We start from the raw sequence: 22590 nt of genomic DNA, 5'->3' as shown, positions 1-22590 counted from the left end.
CTGACCCCAGACTTATTTGGGGTCAACCTGAAGATACAGAATCAAGGGAAATCATGGTGAATTTTGACTCTTGGTCTTAAAAAAACAATTTTTAGCTTGGTGGATGATTTAAACCACATATGTCAAAGTGGCGGCCCGGGGGCCAAATCTGGCCCGCTGCATCATTTTGTGTGGCCCGGGAGAGTAAATCATGAGTACCAACTTTCTGTTTTAGGATCAAATTAAAATGAAGAGTATAGATGTATATATTAAATTTCCTGATTTTCCCCTTTTTAAATCAGTAATTGTAATTTTTAATCATTTTTTTCTGTGTTTTTAGTTCAAAAATCATTTTGTAAAATCAAAAAATATATAAAAGAAGCTAAAATAAACATTGTTTTAGATCTATAAAAAAACTGAATATTCAGGGCTTTTAATCCAGTTCTTTTAATCCATTCATTAAAAAAAATCTAAATATTATATCTAAAATGGTCCGGCCCACATGAAATCGAGTTGACGTTAACGCCGCCCGCGAACCAAACCGAGTCTGACACCCCTGATTTAAACCATTCAGTCATCATTAAGCATGGATTGCGGGGTGATTCAAATCAGTTTTTTTCTTGATTCCTAAAAAAGATTCCAGGTTTTGTTGGAGAAGAATTAGGAGACAAACAAACATCAGCACTCACAATCCTATTGCTACCAGAGGGAATTGAGCCCACACCTACCTATACCGAAGATAGGCGAATGAACCTGTACACCACAAGGCAGCTAAATTCAGAGTTTTATTTGGTATAAAGGAGTGTTAGGGCCACTCAAAGAAAGCAATAAAAACAGGCCTACGAGAATAAAATTTCAATATTATTAGATTTAATTTTAAATATAACTATATTTCTATTTCTGTGTGACCCATTCTAAAATAGAATTTAATGACATAATCAACATTTGAGGCCCAGAAAATGTATGAATGAATGAATACTCAACATTGTTCATTTTAACAACATCTCGTAATATTACGTAAAGCTACATAAAGTTGTAAATTCCGAACATCAGTTTGTTCATGACTCTCTGTCCAAATGGATTATACTTCTATCGCCGTCAGTGCTACTGAAACATGATAATTGAACGTACTCTCACAAACACTGGCAATAGCGGAACTAAAGCCTAACATATTTGGGTGAAAAAGAAAATGTTGAATGATTTTATTTTTAAAATTCATGAGTGAATTTGTGTTGGGACTGGGCTTAATCTGTGAAAGTTCATACTGTTGAAATGACACTTGACTCCGTTTTGTGGTCTTGATTGAAAGAGCATGCAGCATCTTGCTGGAAATGTCCTGCTGAGAAGGAGGAGGTGATGCACTGTTATGGTAATTAGTCCATGATTGATTAGCAACACATGCAGTTAAGGATTTAAGCAGACGTCCCGAGTGACATTTGTCTCAAGTGCTTTGACACCTTGACCCGGCAACCACTCAAAATTAAACGGCTAACACACTGCCTTAACTCCGATCATCCCCTTTTTTTGTACTTTTTTTATTTTTACACATGTTTTTTTTTCAACTAAACATGAGGTGTGATCAATTTGTTGCTCTACATTACAGGGGTGTCAAACCGGTCCTCAAAGGGCCGAAGTGGGTGCAGGTTTTCATTCCAACTCAACAAGAGGATACCTTTTGCAAGTATAATCAGTTAATTAAAGTCAGGTGCTACTAATTTTAGAAGACACCTGATTGGTTAAAATGTCGGAACTGGATCGGTTGGAATAAAGACCAGGAACCCACTGCAGGTCCATTATGGGCCTTGATTTGCGGCAAAATGTTGAAACCTGCGTGAAAAGTTTCCAAGTGTTGTACGTAAGTCAAACACTAGATGTCAGATTCAAGCGGGTGATGTTCGGACACATGCTCTGCAAACACATCTCCAGCAGATGGCAGAATTTGTCATGTTATCTAAATAGAATGACTCCAGGGATTCCCTAACTTTATAGCAAGCATAAATGACTATTTTGGTCAATTAAATAACTTATTTTCTTATATTTAATATTGAAGTATTGTAATTTTACATTGTTTTTCAGTATGCTTATACATTTATGAAAAATAAATGCAAATTGAAATGAATTGAATTGAATGCCTTATTGTCATCATAGAAGTATAATGAGATTTAAAGCTTCACCATGAAGTGCACAAATAAATAATCAATAAGTAATAACTAAATAATAACTGAATAAGCCCGGCGGCTGAGTGGTTAGCGCGTCAGCCTCACAGTCGGGGACCTGGGTTGAAATCCAGGTCGGTCCACCTGCGTGGAGTTTGCGAGTTTGCATGTTCTTCCCGGGCCTGCGTGGGTTTTCTCCGGGTACTCCAGTTTCCACCCACATTCCAAAGACATGCATGGTAGGCTGATTGGACACTCTAACTTCCCCTTAGGTATGAGTGTGGCCGTGAATGGTTGTTTGTCTCCTTGTGCCCCGCGATTGGCTGGCCACCAATTCAGCGTGTCCCCTGCCTCTGGCCCGAAATCAGCTGAGATGGGCTCCAGTACCCCCCACGATCCTAGTGAGGATAAAGCGGTTCAGAAATGTACAAGATAAGACATTAGGCCTTCCTAGGTGCAGAACTTAAGTTCATTTTGCGTCACTTTCTCTTGATGTTAATGCATTTGGGGTCATGTGAAATAAACTGGTTGTAGCCCCCAAAATAATTTGAAAGGCTTTTTTTTTCAACTGTCAATAAACACATTGGTTACCATTGGGATCGCTGCCACCCCTCCCATTCACCTACCACCCACCAGGGTTATAATAGTTTAGTTTTCTTTAAATCAGATTAGATTAAACTTTATTCATCTTTATTTATTAATTACTATTATTTTTTTAAATCTAATGTAGTTATTTGTTATTTTTGGAATTGGCTCTCTTTTTTGGGGGCGGAAATTACTCTTCATAGTTTAGTTTTTATTAGTTTTAGCATTTATTTTAGTTTTTGTGTATTGGGTTATTTGTTGGGTGCAGGATTTAAAAAAAAGAAGTAATAACCTACTAAAGATTGCATTGAAAAAACTTTCATTTTAAACAATCTATCTTAACATACCACATTTTAAGTTGCTGTCCTGAAATAGCCAGCAATTTAAAAGCTTACTTTACTAAAATAATACAACCTATTCATGAGTCATAGATCTCATTTCTTGAGAGCCCTAAGAGTATCAGGAAAATCTGAGAAAAAAACATACAAACTGTCTCCTTTCCTTCGCAAAGTGGGTTCTCTTGCGGTTGTGGTCCCGCCTTCTTGTTCAAGCTTCTCAAATGGACTTTTAGATTTATGTTTTCTTGTCTGTTGAGAAGACTTCCACATACAGTACGAAATATTCATCTTACAAAATGTATCAATGGGAAAATGTATGAAGTTAGGAAACGCAATGTCTCAAAAATCTTACGAAACGTAAATGCCCTTGTAGTATTATGTATTTTAATTTGAAATAATGCGATAATATTGCTCTCCCATTGACAGTCTCCCAACACCTTGCTGACCTCCCATTGGCTATCTGCCAACACCCTGCTGGCCTCCCATTGGTGAAGAGGGAGCTGCATCTCCAAAATCCTTTTGATGTGCCTCCAATCCTCGCTCATCAAGATTTTAAAACAGGGTTTCACGAGTTTTTCAGAGTGTGCTTGATGCAACTTCACTCAGTTTTTAATAATGGGCCCAAGAAAGTAGTTCAATAATAAAAAGAAGAAGCAGACATTGTTATCTAAATGTTCACCAGTCACGCTGTCGGCAGGTTTGAAGAAATTATGAAAGCTCATCATAAGCAATTGACGTCAGACTGACATTTCACCCAAAATAACATAATTTTAAGTTGTTAAATTGTGTGTTTACATGCATGTGGTGTTTTTCTCATCTGCCAAAGCTGTCTTCTCACTTTCCCTCCACGAACTTCACTTTGCTACATATTCAACCCGCCCTTTCGCCCTCCCTTGATTACGATAGAAAGACAAAAGTAAGTGGCTTATATTGGTAGACGGTGATAAAATACAGTGGTGCCTCTACTTACAAATTTAATATGTTGCAGAAGTGGTTTCGTAACTTCAATTTTTTGGAAGTACAGTCCCATTTTACATTTATATGCCCTAATCCATCACAAGGTCCCAAATGCTACTCACGAATCCCTATAAAGTTTATAAAAGTACCATACCAATTGTGAAAAAGATATAAAATGAATAAAACATTCATAGACATTTTTATTGGGGTGGAAGGGCAAGTGCGTAGTGAAGTGAATTGGTGGTGGATGAGCGGAGGAGGAGGCAAACGTTTGGCAGCTAAGAAAATATACAAAAAAGGGATTTGAGATTCTAACTTGTGCCATTTGTATTTCATATTGTTGAATGAAAATAACAAAAAATAATATTATAGTTAATCACTATTTGATTTCTGCCAGCCCCTTTCATTCAAAATGGATTCAACCTATTAGTGTCAATGTCAGCTAATGAGTCTTTTGCTATCTGATGCGAAGGTCTGTCTACATGAGTTGCGTCACCATTTATGGTCAAGTTAAAAATGTCGAATTGAGACGTGACGTTCATGTTCGTGACTGAGTTCTCAAGCAACATTTGACACAGTTTGTATTTAGTGCATTTTTCTTTTATTATTCACACTCAACACATGCTCAAAATCATGACATGCTAACAAGAAGTAGACGAAAAAACGTATACATTCACGAGTGGTGCTCACGGTTGTTTATAGAGGGAGTTCATGAGTTCATTATCCGCGAATCGGCCGAATCCGAGCGTTCCTCGTAGTCCTCGTCGGGGGAGTACAGTGCCCCCTTTGCCCCAGGCCCGCAGCCCTCCCCCTCCTGGATGCCACCACGCGGCTCCTCAATGACTCTTGAGTGGTGCTGATGTAGCAGCGAGGCCCCCCGGAAGACGGACCCACCGGGGGCGGTGGCTGGGCCGAAGGGTGACACGTATTGGGCGGCGGCGGAGCGCAGTTGGTACTGCTGTTGCAGGGCCACGGTGTTCCACAGTGTGACATCGTTGTGCACCAAGGCGCCACCTGGACCCCTGCTTAGGGAGTTGCGCAGCACAAGTGGGTAGCGTGGGTGCTGCAGTGGGACCCCAAGGGTGGATGCCTCGGACGTGAAACGCAGCGAGTCCGGCACCCTGAAAGCAGAACCCACCGACCACTTGGCAGAGGATGTCACTGGGTGGTAGGAACCCAGGTTGTGCTCGAAGGGGTGCCCGCTGGGCTGGAGAGCCATGGGGTCCAGATGTGGCTCAGTGTGCGGGTGTGTGAGCCCTTCCGGACCTCGGCTGGACAGTAGCACCTCAATGGCGCCCACCAGGTCCCCTCCGCAGCCACGTAGGATGAGCTCTAGAACAGGCGCCTTGTGGCCTGGGAAGATCTTCTTGAGGACCTCTAGGGGCGGTCGGTTGGCTCTGAGACCCAAGGGTAGATTGACAGAACCAGCCAGACCCTCGATGAGCACCCCCCGGCCCCCGGGACTGGCAGGGCTCTTTCGGGGACTTTCAGCCTTGGCCTCTTTCTCTTCTGCATGGCTATCCGAGGGCTCCGGGGTGTAGCAGGAGTTGGGTTTTGAAGCTTCCGGGGAGCTGGCCTGGTCGCGGTCCTGTTCGCAGGGACTGCCCCCCGTTTCAGCACCAGACACTTCCCCGCTCTCGTCCTCGGGACTTTCTGCAAAATAAAAGCATTCCTTGTTAGGACTATTTCTAAATGTCTGTATATACATGTGTTGCATCACCATTTGAGTTGGATTGGATGTACATCGCGGTTGATGGTATCCAATATATCAACGTGCCTATAAGCCCTTTATTATTTTCTTTTTACTGAATAGTTTTTTTTTCGATTCTGAATTCATCATATTCATTACATATTTTTTCAAAACTTTGCATAGCAACAAGTGACCAAACAACTCTGACGAATTGATTTTTTCTACTATAATTAATGCAATAGTTTTTTTAAAACTGCACACAAAATGTTCATTTAAAAAGTAAATAATGCATATAGTACATATTGACTTGTATGTCTATTTTTTATCATAGCAATGTATTTTTAGCCATGTCTTATTTTAAATGTTGTTGTGTTTAATTTTTTTATTTTTATACATATTTCTTCACTTCAGTTCATACATTATAATATTTTACGTTTATATAGTGCTGATTGTGTCAAAACATGACTTGTTGCCAGGCAGCATTTTATCTTGGTTGCAAGAAATATGTAAACAACTTTATCGTTTTCACCTACGGTTGATGTCATTTTTAGACCTTTGGAATGGAATAAAAACGCCATCTATTATAAAAATACTACTACTATTACTACGACTACTACTACTACTACTAATAATAATAATAATTATAATAATAACAATTGTTTCAGCGTCATTAACGATCATAGAGCTCCAATAATGTGGCATTAAATCTTACTTCTGCTGTGAATTCAAATAAGTTTATCACTTGATCTAAAAGGACTGAGAGCAAATGAACCTTCGTTTTTCCCAGTTCAAATTGATTGGATAGCTATCGCCCTCAACAGCAGCCAGTTACCTAATAATAAGAATAAATAAATATCAAACAAGATATGCTGTTTTTAATGGTATTTGATGAATTACCTGAATAAAAAAAGCTGATCAAGACTCCATGTATGCAACTCCAACAAAGAATATTTAACTATTTTATGCCTTGCTTAGATTCCACAGGGAAAACTTGTTTTACTTATTACAATTTGACAGAATATTCCACACAACCATATATTGAGATAACTTTGCCATATTAAAACGGCCTTAGAATTACGAGAGTGTCATTAAAACCGCAGATCCACTTTTATACACCTATTTATTTCACATCCGAGCCTGAAATCATTTATTTAAAATATTTTTTTCACATTGTTTAATATAAAGTATATACTTCTACTATAAAAAAAACAGGTAATTGCCACATCTCTTATTGGCAATTTTCAAAGATGACAATGCCATTTTAGAGTTGTGCTATTATAAAATTCTTCTACTTCCATCGCGCTACAGTGTTGGCCTAAGTCTGAGATGTATTTTGAAATTATTTAAGAACGAATCAAATACGTAGTGCTGTGTAATAGACAAATACACGATTTACGGAATACGATTTTACAAATATTGACTTGATCTGAAGATAAATATATAAGAATAATAAATGCCATGCTACAATAAATATCATATTGCATTTGGCGTTGCATGAATCTGAACACAACTGTATATATTTTTAGCATGAAATACACTCATTAAATCTTTTATATAAAATGTCTTTTACATAAAATGTTGCAATAATTGTGGAAATTATAATTTTTTACAAAGTATTTGAATCCACATTAGTAATTTCCACCAGTACAGAAATCGTGTATTATTTTAAACGACCAAAAAGGAAACAGTTTCCTATGAATAAAACGTTTTCCATCTTAATACCACAGTTTTTCGTTGTAATATTACTCCCTTTATAATGACATTTATGAATATTGCAAAATATGATGCTTTATTTTTGTTCTAAATGTTACATGTTTCCTTCTTATTAATATTTACCATTGTTAACCACGTGTGATACAAAAGACGAACCGTATGTATACATGTGCATCTGTGTATGTATGTATATTTATATCTATATGTATATATGTGTATGTATCTATAAATATACATACATATATATATACGTACATACAAAAAACGAGGAAAAACATTAATATATATATATGTTTATTTTTTAGCAACACGCTTATTTATTTACTTATTTATTACCTATTTATCTATTTATTTTTGTTTAAAATGTATTTTCCTGTGTCTGTATTCTCACCCTCTTTCTACTGTTACAGTGAAATTTCCCAAATACGGGATGAATAAAGTTATCTAATCTAATCTAAAAGACACATCTAAAAAAAACTGCATTAATAATACCATGTTAACTAGTTTAAAGCGTAATTTAAGGAAACTACTGTCAAAAGAATTAGGATCTCTTTTAAAGCGGTAAAAAAAAGTGAGAGATGCACCTCGTTTTTCCTCGGCACTCTTCCACCTGGGTTCGGGCTCCCCGGCGGCAACCGCCGTTACCGCGGCCGCCGCCGAAGCCCCGTCTGCGGGCACGACCCTGAGGGCCTCCGGGATGAGGCTGTCCAGGCTCTCGTTGGCCTGCTGCCGGCGCAGCGCCACTTGCGCGGCCATCACCCTCTGCCTCTCGATGATGAGAATGCACTTGTCGCAGGCGCAGTCCTTGAAGCGGCAATACCTCTTGTGGCCCTTCAGCCACGACAGCACGCCGTGGTTGCGGCAGCGAGCGCACTTGGGGGTCCGCTGCAGGGGCGCCCGCGCCGGCTGGGACACCGGCGCGCCCACGTACAAGTAGGGAGAGCCGTAGCCGTTCATCGCTGACGTCGCCTTCCGACCATAAGAAGAAGAGGGATGAGAAATGAGGCGACCGGGACTTGTACGGGTGGGCGTCCGTCCGTGCGTGCGTCTGTGCGTGCATGCGTGCGTGCGTGGAAACAAGGGGGGCAACTTTCAACACGCCCACCCGTCAATCCTGCACGGGACAGAGACGCAAGCAAAGGCAATCATAATTAACAGTTATTTAATCGGTTGACTAATGTTATGATTAATTGATAAATTCAATCGATATGTGATTCTTCTCATTTGAGATTTTAAATTCTTGCCCGAGCCACCTCGTGGTGTAGAACTTCACTTGCTTGACTTCAGTGTGGGTAACCGCAGGCTCGATTCCCGCTGGTGGCGGTATAATTGGGATGGTTGTTTGTCTCTGTGTGCTCTACGACTGCCTGGCGACCAGTCTTGGGTGTAGTCTGCCTTTCGCCTCAAGACAGCTGGGTTAGGCTCCGGCAACCCCCGCAAGCCTTTCGAGGATTGGCGGCATGACAGATGGCTGGATGGATGCAATTCTTACCCAGTGTGAATCAATTGGATGTCTCTCTCTGTCAATGGCTCTGAAATAAATATTGTCACTAGCTAACTAACTAAATTACCAATTTAAAAAAAATATGATCGAACCAAATCAATCACTGATTTATTGATCAAAGCAATAGACAAATTGTTTGGCTGCCCTTGATGCCCATTCCATTTGAAGTGGGATGGTGGCAGTCTAGGAATTTGTATCAAGGTGACAAACACGTGAATGAGTCACAAATAGGTCAATTCATCCACCAGATTAAGAAAATATTGTTATAAAGTAAATTACGAATAAATCAATATTTTTGTGATTATTTGGTGATTTCAATATTTGGGCTGATTGGCTGACATCCAAACCTTCTAAAATGAGAGGACTTCATCCTTTCTCTGGTACCCTTCCTGTTCAAATTGGTTGCACGTCTTCAAGTGGCAAACTCTTTTCAAATCACCACACAAGGATGATTGGCCGTCTATCATTGTCAATGGTATACTGACATTTAATCTGTTTGACTAATTTTGAATGTATTCTATCAATTCTAATACTGGCAGCCCTGTGGATTGGAAATAATCTGTGTTACTGCACTGAAACATGATCATTGAGGGTGAATGAATCCAAAATAGACTAATCTGCTGACAAAATCTGGCATTAATTGATGAATTAATATGATCATATTTGTAAAAATGAATCATGCTCATCCATTCAAATTGGATGTCTGGTGCCACCAAGGGCTCAGAAACATGAGTATTATCAGTAAACAAGTCACAAATACACTCTAAATATTATAACATATAGAATTTACTCAGGCGGCCCAGTGAAGTGGTTAGCACATCCGCCTCACAGTTCTGAGATCGAGGGTTGAATCCCCGGTAGGTTCTGACCTTCCAAATTTTCATGTTCTCCGTGGTCTGCATGGGTTTTCCTCAGGTACTCCAGGCTCCTCCCACATCACAAAAACATGCATGGTTGGCTGATTGAAACCAAAAATTGTCCCCAGCTATGAGTGATTGGTTGTCCACCTCCCTGTGCCCTGCGATTTTAAATTCTGGCAACAAATCAATGGCCCATAGATGGCTGGTATAGGCTCCTGTACTCCCCTTGTGAGCATAAGCGGCACGCAAAATGAATAAATAAATTAACTAAATAAAATTGAGGTAACAATTTACACTCAGTAAATGCAATAATAATATACTCAAATAATTTAGTTAGAGTTTACTTAACCCTTTGAAATGGATTTAATCAATGAATACTTTGAAATTGAGGCACTATTTTACTATTTTGAAAAGATAAATATTGAAATATCGCCTTAATTATTATCTTAATAAAAGCCTTGTTTTGATCAGAATTAACACATGCAGCCTCAATCATTCAAGTTTGCATTTCAGGGTGTGAGTCTTTTTCAGCAGTTTTGCTCATCTCATCTCATTTTCTGAATTCTTTATCCTCACTAAGGTCGCGGGGGGTTCTGGAGCCTATTCCAGCTGACTTCGGGCCAGAGGCGGGGTACCCCCTGAATCGGTGGCCAGCCGATCGGAGGGGACGAGGAGACGGACAACCATGCACACTCACAACCATACCTAGGGGCAATTTAGTGTGTCCAATCAGCCTACCATGCATGTTTTTGGAATATGGGAGGAAACCGGAGTGCCCGGAGAAAACCCACGCAGGCCCAGAGAGAACATGCAAACTCCATACAGATGGACATGACCTGGATTTAAACCCGGGACCCCAGAGCTGTGAGGCTGACGCGCTAACCACTCACGTCACCGGGCCTCGATTGATCTCCAAAAATATTTTTTCTGATACTTGAAAAGTATTTTTCAGTCCTTTCGGATCCTGCAGGTTCAGAGCGTGGACATGTGCCTCTATGACGATGCAAACATTTCCTGGCTCCAGCGCTATTGTTGACATGCACCTGATTGGAGTAGGGTTCCCCGTCTTCAGCCTTAGAAATAATAAAATATAGACCACACATAAAATTGTCACAATTAATTTATTTAAGGATTCTCCCGTCTTTCTGTACCTGCAACGTGCTCAGTGTATGTGTATCCGATAGGAACACCGTCCGAACAGGAAAACCATTTTCCACTCAGTTATTCTGCAACGTGAAATGATTAGCAGTACTCTATGCCTCAAATAATCAGTTAATTAGAACATAAAGTTAATTGCCAATGTATCCCCTTATAAAATATCAAATATATCCACTGTGTTGCAAATGTAGTTCAAAGTAAGACAATCTTATTACCAGCAAAATAATTGGACGTCTGTCTATGTCAATGGAAGATAATGAGTTAAACATGATGAAAAGATAATATAAATGTGTATATTTTCAATTTGTTTGTATGAACACTTAATCCATCTATGAATTGGTTTATTCATTAAAAATAAATAAAAATATTTTTTAACAAATGAAGATAGATTATTATGCAGAGACCAAGTGTTAATATTGTAACCAACATGACCCAAAATGTGATCTTTGAGGAGGGCAGCTTGAAGATAAGGTTGTTGATGTTTTTTAATTGCTTTACAAATAACCTTTCACTCTCTCCTCGGTTCATAAAAGCGGACAAACACAAGAAATCATCTACCACTAAGATGTATTTTTTCCATGCAAGTGTGGCCCGCACTGCAGTGAATACAAACCTCCTAATGGAGGCCATTGAAACAGAGCGAGGGCTTTATTGAGGCACATAAAGGGATGATAGCGAGACAGGGCAGGGCAGGGCAGAGAATCAAGTGGGGCCATTAAGCTTTTAATTGGAAAATGGCCCAGCACGCTTTCAAGGTGACTAGGCGGGTCTGTGCGGGTTGTTAAACACTTGAACGGCCCACCGGCCTGCCTGCATTCTGGCAGCAAGACACCATAGAACTACATCCAGGCCTTAAGCTCGCGTGTATCCGGAACTGACTGCACACGAGGGAGGCCATTCATTTTTTTCATTCCTTTAGAGAAGTTTATTTCTTAGAGTCTAAAATGAAAATGTTAACCATGAGATGGTCTAAGACAGGGGTGCCAAACTCAGTTTGGTTCCCGGGCCACCTTAATGGCAGATAGATCTCATGTGGGCCTTACTTGTCGCCATTGACGGCGCTCGACGTGTACTTCATTTTGACTGGTAGGGGCGAATGATGGAAAGTGCCTCCCAGTCAAAATGGGTTGGACGCCTAGCGCCATCAATGGCACACCCAGTTTAAGTGAATTGGACATTATCATTGTCAGTAGCAGGCTATGAGTTAATTTTGTAACACTTGTTTTTTTCCACTTCCATTTTAGGGTACTGACAGATTAATTCTGGAAAATTTTGGATTATTTCCTACCGAGTTTTAAGGACTTTCCTGGATGTTTCTTGATCGTTTGTCGTTTCCTGCTTATTTTGGAGCATTTGCAGGTTACTTTCTGTTGTTCTGGCTGTATTTCCAGGTTATTTCCTCATTTGGGTGTATTTCCAGGTTAATTTCTGTTGGTTTGGGGGCATTGAATGGTTCCTTATGAACTCATTGGCTGTCATTGAAGGCGTCGTTGAACGAGAGTGATTTGTGAGGATAGGTAATTGCGCAAAGTATAGTAGTGCATGCACAAACGTGGTTTTGAAATGAAACCATTTAATTATGTACGTACAATGTGAAAGAGCTACAAAGTGCTCTTCAGGCAGAAAGACCACGTGGGCAAGACACGCCTAGTCACGCCCTAGACAAGGGTTGTGGGGTGCTTGAGCCTATCCCAGCTGACTCCGGGCCAAAGGCGGAGGACACCCAGAATCGGTGGCCAGCCGATCGCAGGGCACAAGGAGACAGACAACCATACACGCTCACACCCATACCTAGGGGCGATTTAGAGTGTTCAATCAGCCTACCATGCATGTTTTTGGAATGTGGGGGGAAACCGGAGTACCCACGCAGGCCCTGGGAAACATGCAAACTCCACACAGGTGGACGTGACTTGGATTTGAACCCAGGACCTCAGAATTGTTAGACCAACACACTAACCACTCATCTGCAGGGCCGCCCGCCAAAGAGTATAATACATTTAAAATAATGTTTTATTTAACTAATGAATGGCACATACGATCCTAACAATAACATAATTTTGCTGCCAAAAAACGTCAAAGAAGCCAACTTCACATGATCTACCCTTTTTTTTATCCGGGCCATTGACAAAGTTCAGCAGTTACTATGTCTGCTGATGCCAGTAAAAAACCCAAAGTAGTGTAGGCAGGTAGTAATCATGCTTGGACACGCAATGGCCGTGTTTCCCAGCTCAAGTCCCATATCAAATTAGATTTATTTTGATGCTTTGGCTTGATTGAATTGAACTGCTGAATTACTTCTCATATCATTGATTGATTTGAAGTGCTGAACTTCCTCTTCAACTGTCTTTTGATTCTAAACAAGCAGGTGGGACCAATGAAGCTGGGCTTGTATATATTCATTTTCTGAATCGATATATATATATATATATATATATATATATATATATATATATATATATATATATATATATATATATATATATATATATATATGCATGCCTGCAAGGCCTTCTCTGCCAGCCTAAAAATATCTGAATCACAGTCTGATGTTAATTATATTTTGTCCATGAATACTTATTAAATAATTCCAAATTATCTGTCAGCTTCCTTTCATTGCTTTCCCCCCTGGTTGTGCTGCTTCCAGATGTGTTTTTTCATTTAAGCATTTAGCCGCATTTCAGCCATTATTTGTTGCCAGGGTCAGAAATCTACCTGGAGGCCTTCACAATCAGTTCTGCAGGCCCTGCAGCATAATTCAAGCGTCGATAAAACTGTTGCTTTAACCAATCAGATTTCGATTTGGCGAAACCAAGGCCGACACGTAATCGCTTTCAGAAACTATGATTGGATAGTGATAGAGTGTACTAGCCAGCGCTAGCAAGCTGCATCTGTTGCGAGCTGCACAAGCAAATATATTGTTGGGTTGATTTAATAGCAGTTTCGTCAACCAACAATGTCTTAAGGAGGAGAAGAAATTGATTTGAGTGCAGATTTACTGTCAAAGCCATTTTCAAGATGGACTTTTCAAGAAAAGATGGACATCATTGAGAACGGTCGGACAATCCCGTAGTGGGTGTCGAGTGCAAATACAGCTCAGCGAGAAAGTGCTCAGGGAAATGGAATCGGTGGCCAGCCGATCGCCGGGCACAAGGAGACGGACAACCATGCACACTCACACCCATACCTAGTGGCAATTTAGAGTGTCGCTAGCCACGCACTCCACCGGGCGGCCCAGTTTTATAGCCATAAAATACTTATTGAGGGTTGGATTTTTTCAGACGTAGCACTGCTTAGGTGTGAAATGCACGGCCCACCATTGATATATAAAGTGATTCAGAAAATGAATGAATCAATAATCAGTACTTTGTTTTTATATTATTTTTATGCAATTATAGATACAGTTATGAATGAATACATTGTTAATAAAAGCTAAATTAATGAAATTAATATTAATTAAAACAGAAATACACTGGTTCACAGTTTTTTTTCCCTCATAGTATTTAATTTATTGCAGGCCCCTGGCAGGGATGGACGTCCAATAAGTTGGACCTCTACTAGAGATAAACCCCATTCATTTGCTACACGGCTATCACTTCAAATGGATCGGACATCTAATAGTATCAAAATCATTTCAATTCACGGCAAAAGGATGATTGGACACCACATGGTTAGATCATGATTGGTTCAAGTGGATTGGACTCCAGATATTGGACCACAGACAATGACGCAACACATGTTGACAGTCAGTAAAGAAATGATTTCAGCCATATACACCTTTAAGCTCTGTGGAACAACAATAGAAATATTCCTGAGCGTGAGATTTTCAAGTTACTGCGATGATCCCAGAAAAAAATGACGCTATTACCTCAAGGTGCCACTGTTCATTTGTCGTGTTTAAATGTGGTCAATTTGGACGCACGTTAGAATAATGGGGCCAGGAATGGAGTCTATTTCCCTTCTAACCGATCAGGGGGAACAGCCAAAAGACTGCCGAGGTGACAGTGATTAGGGGACGCTGATTGCGGGGCGGGCCTCCTTGTCACAGGGCAGCAGATTTACGTCTCTCTGGGGAACAAATATCATCCGTGTGTCTCAATCACCTTTCAAAACATGCTAGAACCCCCTATTCCCCCCACACCACACACACACAGACAAACGTTACCCAAAGGATACCCAGACAAAAAATAAATAACGCTGGAACACCAAAAACAAACAACACCCAATGATTTTTTTCCCTGTAATTATATTAAATAAATGTGGTCAAATTTGTGTTTAATATGTCAACGTGCTTTTACTATCTTTTCTAAGTTTGAAAGAAAATATACTTATATTGGAACTTTTGTTGAAAATTAATGATTAAGAATGCGTTGCAATGTTTTGAATATTTCGCACATTTTGGAAGTAAACCAGTTTTTAAAAAGGGAAACTGATTTCTTAGTTACTTGTGCCTCCCAGTTTAAATCAAATAAACATGTACTGTTGTCAATAGTAGACAATGGGTTGATTCTGGAACACTTCCCTGTTGTTTTTGGGGTAATGATGGGTCAATTCCTGTATATTTTGACACATTCCAGAGGTAATTCTCGTTGTTTTGTGGGCATTTCAAGTTAGTTTCCTTTTTTTGGGGTCACTTTCCGATGAGTTTGGGTTGGCTGATTTCTTATACAGTAATCCCTCGAATACCGCAGTTAATGTAGCCCAGACATGGCCCCGACAAACGAAAAACCCCAAAGTAAGATCACCCCCATTATTACAACCCCAATACATGTTTTTGCGCCTTTACAGAAATAAAAGTACAGTCATACCTCTACAGCGCCCGCCGTAACGTCGCCCGGCGCTTGCACTTGGAAATATTTCTGGGAGATTCCACCATTAGTTGCGCTACCACGACACTCCTGGAGTCTGTTGATTGAGCTCTATTTTCGGTTTAGGACCCCGCCGTCCGCCATAATGTTGCCCGTGTTTCACATTTCAAAAAGAAAAATTCCCCTTTGCTGATGCTCTCTGTGGTACAATTCGCAGTCCAAGTTCTATTTTCAAATAAGCACCACAGATTAAAGTTCCACGGGGCTCGGATTCCTGATAAAAAGCCATCCTCACAGGGGCTCAGAAAGCTCTATATTTGGATGAAAATGACAGCCACCACCCGCTGCCTGCCATTTTTTCAGTGCTGAGTTGAGTGACAGAACTCTGTCCTCCGCCATTTCCTTAGTGGCAAGCGGAAGACAGGGGAGTGGCATGGATTTTGAAATTTTATAAACCTTTTCTTTTTATTTTCAGAAAAAATCTGCAATGTAGTAAACCTGTAAAAGTTGAAGCCGCGAAGTGAAGAAGGATCACAGTACTACACAGTTTCCAAATCATTTTTTAGCTGCAGCACATGTTTGCAAAAACCTCAAGGCACACCGCTAGCTCAAAATCTGCTAATATAATGTTCGGTCACCTATATACAGTGGCACCTCGTCATACGACCGCTCGTCATACGACCGCTCGTCATACGACCGCTCGTCATACGACCGCTCGTCATACGACCGCTCGTCATACGACCGCTCGTCATACGACCGCTCGTCATACGACCGCTCGTCATACGACCGCTCGTCATACGACCGCTCGTCATACGACCGCTCGTCATACGACCGCTCGTCATACGACCGCTCGTCATACGACCGCTCGTCATACGACCGCTCGTCATACGACCGCTCGTCATACGACCGCTCGTCATACGACCGCTCGTCATACGACCGCTCGTCATACGACCGCTCGTCATACGACCGCTCGTCATACGACATTCTCGTCTTACGACGGAAATTTCGATCGAATAAGTCGCCCGAGATACGATCAAAATTTCATGATGCGACCAAGCCAGGTGGCCATGGCACTGTCTTTTTTGCATCTCTTTCGTTTATAAAATATATCTACGAGCACTGGGCGGACTTTGCATTTCCCCACCCGCCCGCTTTCCCCCCCACTTCGTGTGTGTCGTTGTCTCTCCCCTCTGCGAAATGCGTCTAATTTTACATCTATTAAACACATTTCATTACTATTAAACCACTCGTTATTTATTACTTTGTCAATATATGGCGAATTAGAAGAACTAAAACTTTTTTTCCAATCCAATATCCTGTTTTTGGTGTTTTTTCAGAGGGTTGGAACGAATTAATTTGTTTTCAATTCATTTCAATGGGAAACGTCTGCTCGAGTTACAAAAAGCTCGTCATACGATCTCAGTCTCGGAACGGATTACGATCGTATGTCGAGGTACCACTGTATTTACAATATACAGTCATTCTTAGCAAAGTGTTATAAACAGGAATCAAATAAACACACAAAAATATCTAATTTTTCACACCGACCTCACATCGCCAAATATTGAAGTCCGAAAGAACTGAACAACTTCCAGGTTCACGTGATGTAGAAATAAATAATGAATCAATTTTGTTCTCGTAATTTTATGACTTTTTTCCACAAGATTACTGCAATCTTTAAATATTATGGGGGAAAAAGGAGTTTTGTGGTGAAACAGACTTTACGTCGCCAAACGTTTATACATGGGAAAATAAATTCCGTTTTCATTTTCCGTTAACAAAATAAGCAACAAAATGGCTGAAATCTTTTAATAATACAATTTGAATCTTGTAATATTAAAATATGGACTTATTATTTGTCATGTATTAATTTATTTTTGTAATATTATTATTTCCTTGGAATATCAAAATGTATGACTTTTGATCAACACCGCACCCCCATGATGGGGGGCATTAAAATTGTGTGGCCATGTTTAGACAGTTGTATGTTTTTGCCCAAAAATTGGTTTTACCTTGATTTTTTTCAATGCGTTACTTGAATTTGAGAAAGAGTAAGACATGCAGCATTTTGAAAAAAAAAGGTTTCTGCCATTAGAAATGAATTTAAAAAAAATTTGGGGTCGCATCCGTGAATCCGAAATCTAAAGAGAAAAGCACCCCTGCAGTTAAAATCTCTCATGATGAAACACGACGTTAAAGTTTGAAGGTGAAAAGAACACAAAGAGCCACCAGGAGGCGTCACATCAGGACAAAAAAAGGCAATAGCAGACACTTTGTTCTCCCCGTGATAAAACAGCCTCCCATATCAAAAGTCGTAAAAGTGCCGGCCGTAAAAGCCAATCTTGCGTAAAATCCAATTAAGTCATTATCTGACTGATTGTATCTTTAATTGAAAACAGAAGTGACAGTAAATTTGTGTGATATATCAGCATCAATCGATACTAGCGTCGTCGCTGATTTATGGTGGCGCGGTGCTTATAGGTAACTCCACATTCTTCTCTCTAAAACCACTCGGGGATGAAATTAAGAGTAAGTGCGTTTCATAAAAAAAAAATAGAAAGAAAGAAAGAAGAACAACAAGACGGCGGTGTTATTGATTCTAGCAGATGGGGCGCGACCCGCTGAGTGTTAGCACAAAGAACACTATTCTTTGTTTTTCCGCCACTCTCCATCATTTGAGAGCCACGAACCAACTTGTAGCTACATAAACTTTAAAAATTGAAGAAGAATGTTTTGGAAGAAAGGAAAACCACAGCATGAAAAATAGCTAGTAACTGTGAATTATTGTGATGAGTTCTTTCATTGCTAGTGTTATGGATAGTGGAAATGAGTTTAGCGCTTGGAGGCGTCCAATCCATTTGAACTGGGAGGTTAACTTGCTGCCAACCGTCCTTGTTCAAATTCATTGGACGACTATTTCAGTCAATGCTATCTGAAGTATGCATACGGATGGTGTTTTGCATTATCCACTGAAAATATAGTCTAAAAAATGTTTTGCATCAGCGTTTTTGGACAAATGTGACCACAAATTAGTTCATCCTTTAACAAGCAACTGGCTATTTTTGGGCCTTTATTTATCTTAGTACAGTCTTCCCTCGATGATCGCGGCTTCACTTATCGCAAATTCACTTATTGGTGATTTTTTCTGCTATTAATTATTATTATTTTAATTAAAGTTCATAAAAATATGAAAATCCATGCTGAAACTCGCAAGCGGAAGCCACTCTTGCTACTAGGACTCAGCACTGAAGAAAAAAAATGTTGTAATAGGGGTGACCCTATTACAGCGATTTTTCAATTATCGCGGCCATGTCTGGTCTAGATAAACCGCGATATTCGAGGGATTACTGTAATAATCATTATCATTCATCGTCCATACTGCGCATCCTCGCAAGGTTTGCTGGAGCCTATCCCAACTGACCACGCAACCTACATCCTAGGCTAGTCGCTAGTCAGCCGTAGGGCATGCAAAAAGACCAAAAAAAACATTTGCAGTCAAAATTATCCCGCCACCGCACAGGAATCGATCTCACACTTGTTCGCACCAAAGTCAGGCGAGTGAACCGAGGCACCATCCGGTGGCTTACACAGTTTCATTGCTGTTGATATTAATTATCATTGTATTCCACAAATTAAAATGTTAAAAGTGATGAAAAATATCAATAAAAATTAAAGAACAAGAGCGGCCCAGCGGCTTGAGTGGTTAGCGCGTCGGCCTCACATCTCTGGAGTCCTGGGTTCAAATCCAGGTCTGTCCACCTGTGTGGAGTTTGCATGTTCTCCACGGGCCTTTGTGGCTTTTTTCCAGGTACTCCGGTTTCCTCCCACATTCCAAAAACATGCATGTGTCAGGAGCGGCTCGTTTGTCCCTCCTGGCTTGCCGTTAGGTTAGAGCAGCTGCAAGTGATCCTTGATTACTTCCTGATGTGTGTATTTAACCACCACAGAAGTGGTTAATCATTGTCGGATCGTCCTGCGTGACACTGCATACATCGCCGCAAAGGTACAGTTCTCCCTGCTCCGGTTTTGTTTCGTTTTGGGATGTACAAGTCCTTGTTATTTTGTAAAGCTTTTGAGTCATTAAAGTTACTGTCATGAGCTCAGTTCGTCTCGCCTCCTCCTGCTTCCCCGCTACTGGGTCCAAATCCCTCCGATCGCGCCACGACGTCTCGGCGCGATCGTAACAGCATTGTAGGCTGATTGGACACTCTAAATTGCCCCTAGGTATGCGTGTGAGCGTGAATGGTTGTCCGTTTCCTCGTGCCCTGCAATTGGCTGTCCCCCACCACTGGCCCGAAGTCAGCTGGGATAGGCTCCAGCACACCCCGCGAACCTAGTGAGGATAAAGCAGTTCAGAAAATGAGAAATTGTCTATGGATTTTCTGCTCAGGTCAGTTAACAACTGCGGGTCACCTCTTGTTGATTTTTGGATATTTAGAGTCACTTCCTCTTGATTTTGGATCTTCCTGTTAATTTTTTTTTGCAGTTCTTATTCACTTTTTGTTGAATTCTGTGCATGTCTCAGTCACTTCCTGTAGCCTTTAAAACATTTCCAGAAAATACAAGTCAGTTCTGGTCTCGGATAACACTGCAATATTTATTTACTAATTTATTTGGGTAAGGATTACTTGAATCAAGTCTTTTAAAGATTAGATCAGAAGTTCAGGCAAAAAAAGGGTGGGGGGGACAGTTGAATCACATTAATTATATATAGATTAGCCCTGACTGATTGCAGAAAATGTGCACTACTTACTGGATTAAACATCTATTCGTGTCATTGACATTTAACTTATCAACTGCCAACAGTAGATGTCAAACTATTTTGACTGGAAGGAGGCGAATGAACGCCCCCCGATTTTCACCGTCAATGGCAGCCAATGAGTTAAAATAGAAAAAAAAGCCTACACAACAAGACACAAGAAATTTATCAACACAAGGAAAATGAGGATTATAAAACTATTTTTGGAGTTTAAAAAAGGCCATTTTGTTCAAATGGGAAATTTGGTGTTGTTGATTACTGGACTTATCTGTTAACTCAAATCTAAAAATGTTTTTTTGTTAAAAAACTGAAGTCGGATTTCATTGCCCCTTGTCTTCATCGATGACGAGGGAGTCGGACAGGTCGGACTCAGAGCTGTCGACGTCGTCGGCATCCAGCTTCGAGTTGACATCCACCAGCAAGTGGTAAGATGGCAGGTCCTGCAAGGCGCCCACATCGACATTGCTGCCAGCTGCATGTAAAAACAAAACAAAAAACAAGGCAGCATTAGTGGATAAAAACATAAAAGGAAACACAGAAATAATATAAGGACATTTCGTTCAGATTAATAATTTACAGGTCACTGCTTGTTGATTTTTATCCACTTCCAGTTGGTTTTGGGGCATTTCTGGGTTTATTTCATGGTCACTTCCTGTTAGCTTTGGTGAATTTCCAGGTCATTCCTTGTTGATATGGGTCACTTACGTATAGTCTGGGAAATTTCGGGGTCACAAACTATAGATTTTTTGGTCACTCCTTGTTGATTTTTGGGGGCAATTTTGGGTAATGTCCTGTTGCTTTCATGGCATCATTTTCTGTGAATTATTTGAAATTTTTGGTTCACTTTCTGTTGATTTGGGGGGATTCTGATCGGTTCTTGTTCATTCTGGGGCATTTTGCAGGTCACGCCCTATTTATTTTGGGTTTATTTGGGTTTCCGGAAGACTTCATATTGATTTTGGGCAACTTCCTGTTGATTCAGGTTCACTTCCTATTGAATTTAGATCACTTGATTGCATTGTATTTTCGGTGACTTGCTGTCAATCTCCGGCCCATATTTGAATTTGTGATTTTGCGCTACTTCTTTTAATTTCAGATAATTTTTTATTACTATTTCTTTTTTTTGTGGCAATTTGTGGAAGTTTTTTGGCAGCAAAATTATGTTATTGTTAGGATCGTATGTGCCATTCATTAGTTAAATAAAATATTATTTTAAATGTATTATACTCTTTGGCGGGTGGCCCTGGAGATGAGTGGTTAGTGCGTTGGTCTCACAATTCTAAGGTCCTGGGATCAAATCCAGGTCAGTGCACCAGTGTGGAGTGTGTATGTTCTTCCCGGGCCTGCGTGGGTTTTCTCTGGGTACTGCGGTTTCTTCCCACATTCCAAAGACATGCATGGTAGGCTGATTGGACACTCTAAATTGCCCCTAGGTATGAGTGTGAGCGTGAATGGTTGTTTGTCTCCTTGTGCCCTGCGATTGGCTGGCCAGCAAACCCCCACTTCCGACCCGAAGTCAGCTGGGATAGGCTCCAGCACCCCCCGTGTCCCTAGTGAAGATAAAACGGTTCAGAAAATGAGATGATATACTCTTTGGCTGCAATTGACGCTAATAGACATCCATTGGCAGTAAATGCCCTAACGAGCGCTGGATACAATTGGTCAATGCTCCCATTAGTAATGTACCAAGGTCATTTGCAATGCTGACATTTTTTCACGTATGCATTGTGTCACCACTTTGAAATGGCCCCTCCATCATTAACAGGTATGGTTGGGTTGCAGGATGCCATTTGTGTTCCGCGCTTGGATGCCATTGGTAATTAAAGGTGCTGGCTTGTGTTAAATGAGGATGTGGTTCCCGTGTTTGCTGTCTAATTCACTTCTCGCTCACATCTGTTTGAGAAAAAAAGCCCAGCACCACATAATTTTTTTATAGTCAATTTGCCTCATGTAGCAACTCAGTTTTTACAATTAGTGATGGCTAATTAACTAACTATACACTCGCGGAAATTACCAATGAAGTTACAGTCTTAACACTTGTATCCATGTTGAGTAAAACTGGAGTATAACATGAAAAATGTCAAGA

The 22590-nt window shown here is 40.5% G+C and overlaps 2 protein-coding genes across 3 annotated transcripts in view; both read right to left on the bottom strand.

The window, feature by feature from the left end:
- Positions 1–4593: 4593 nt before the first annotated feature.
- dmrt3a (doublesex and mab-3 related transcription factor 3a) lies at positions 4594–8529 on the bottom strand. The gene is made up of 2 exons (XM_077600886.1): positions 8003–8529; positions 4594–5668 (listed from the first exon to the last, which is right to left on the bottom strand). The coding sequence occupies exons 1-2, from the start codon at positions 8373–8375 to the stop codon at positions 4725–4727; spliced, it is 1317 nt and encodes a 438-aa protein (XP_077457012.1). The 5' UTR covers positions 8376–8529; the 3' UTR covers positions 4594–4724.
- An 11690-nt stretch (positions 8530–20219) lies between these two features.
- The window catches only part of LOC144074943 (doublesex- and mab-3-related transcription factor 1-like), a 29595-nt gene continuing 27224 nt past the window's right edge, over positions 20220–22590 (bottom strand). Inside the window, exon 6 of one of the 2 annotated variants that reach the window (XM_077601651.1) lies at positions 20220–20976. In XM_077601651.1, the coding sequence (XP_077457777.1) occupies positions 20825–20976 (152 nt within the window). In that variant the 3' untranslated portion in view covers positions 20220–20824. The remainder of the gene's footprint in view (positions 20977–22590) is intronic. The other variant, XM_077601650.1, reaches the window with a different exon arrangement.

Source organism: Stigmatopora argus, chromosome 5 (assembly GCF_051989625.1).
Source record: "Stigmatopora argus isolate UIUO_Sarg chromosome 5, RoL_Sarg_1.0, whole genome shotgun sequence".
In the NCBI taxonomy this organism is placed as follows: domain Eukaryota; kingdom Metazoa; phylum Chordata; class Actinopteri; order Syngnathiformes; family Syngnathidae; genus Stigmatopora; species Stigmatopora argus.
Note: the sequence above shows the minus strand (reverse complement) of the source record. Positions and strands in the feature narration are given on the sequence as shown.

Coding starts and splice junctions, on each gene's coding strand:
- dmrt3a (XM_077600886.1), bottom strand. CDS start 8,375: ATGAACGGCTACGGCTCTCCCTACTTGTACGTGGGCGCGCCGGTGTCC. Junction 5,669..8,002: donor GAGTGCCGAGGAAAAACGAG/GTGCATCTCTCA, acceptor TTTATTTTGCAG/AAAGTCCCGAGGACGAGAGC.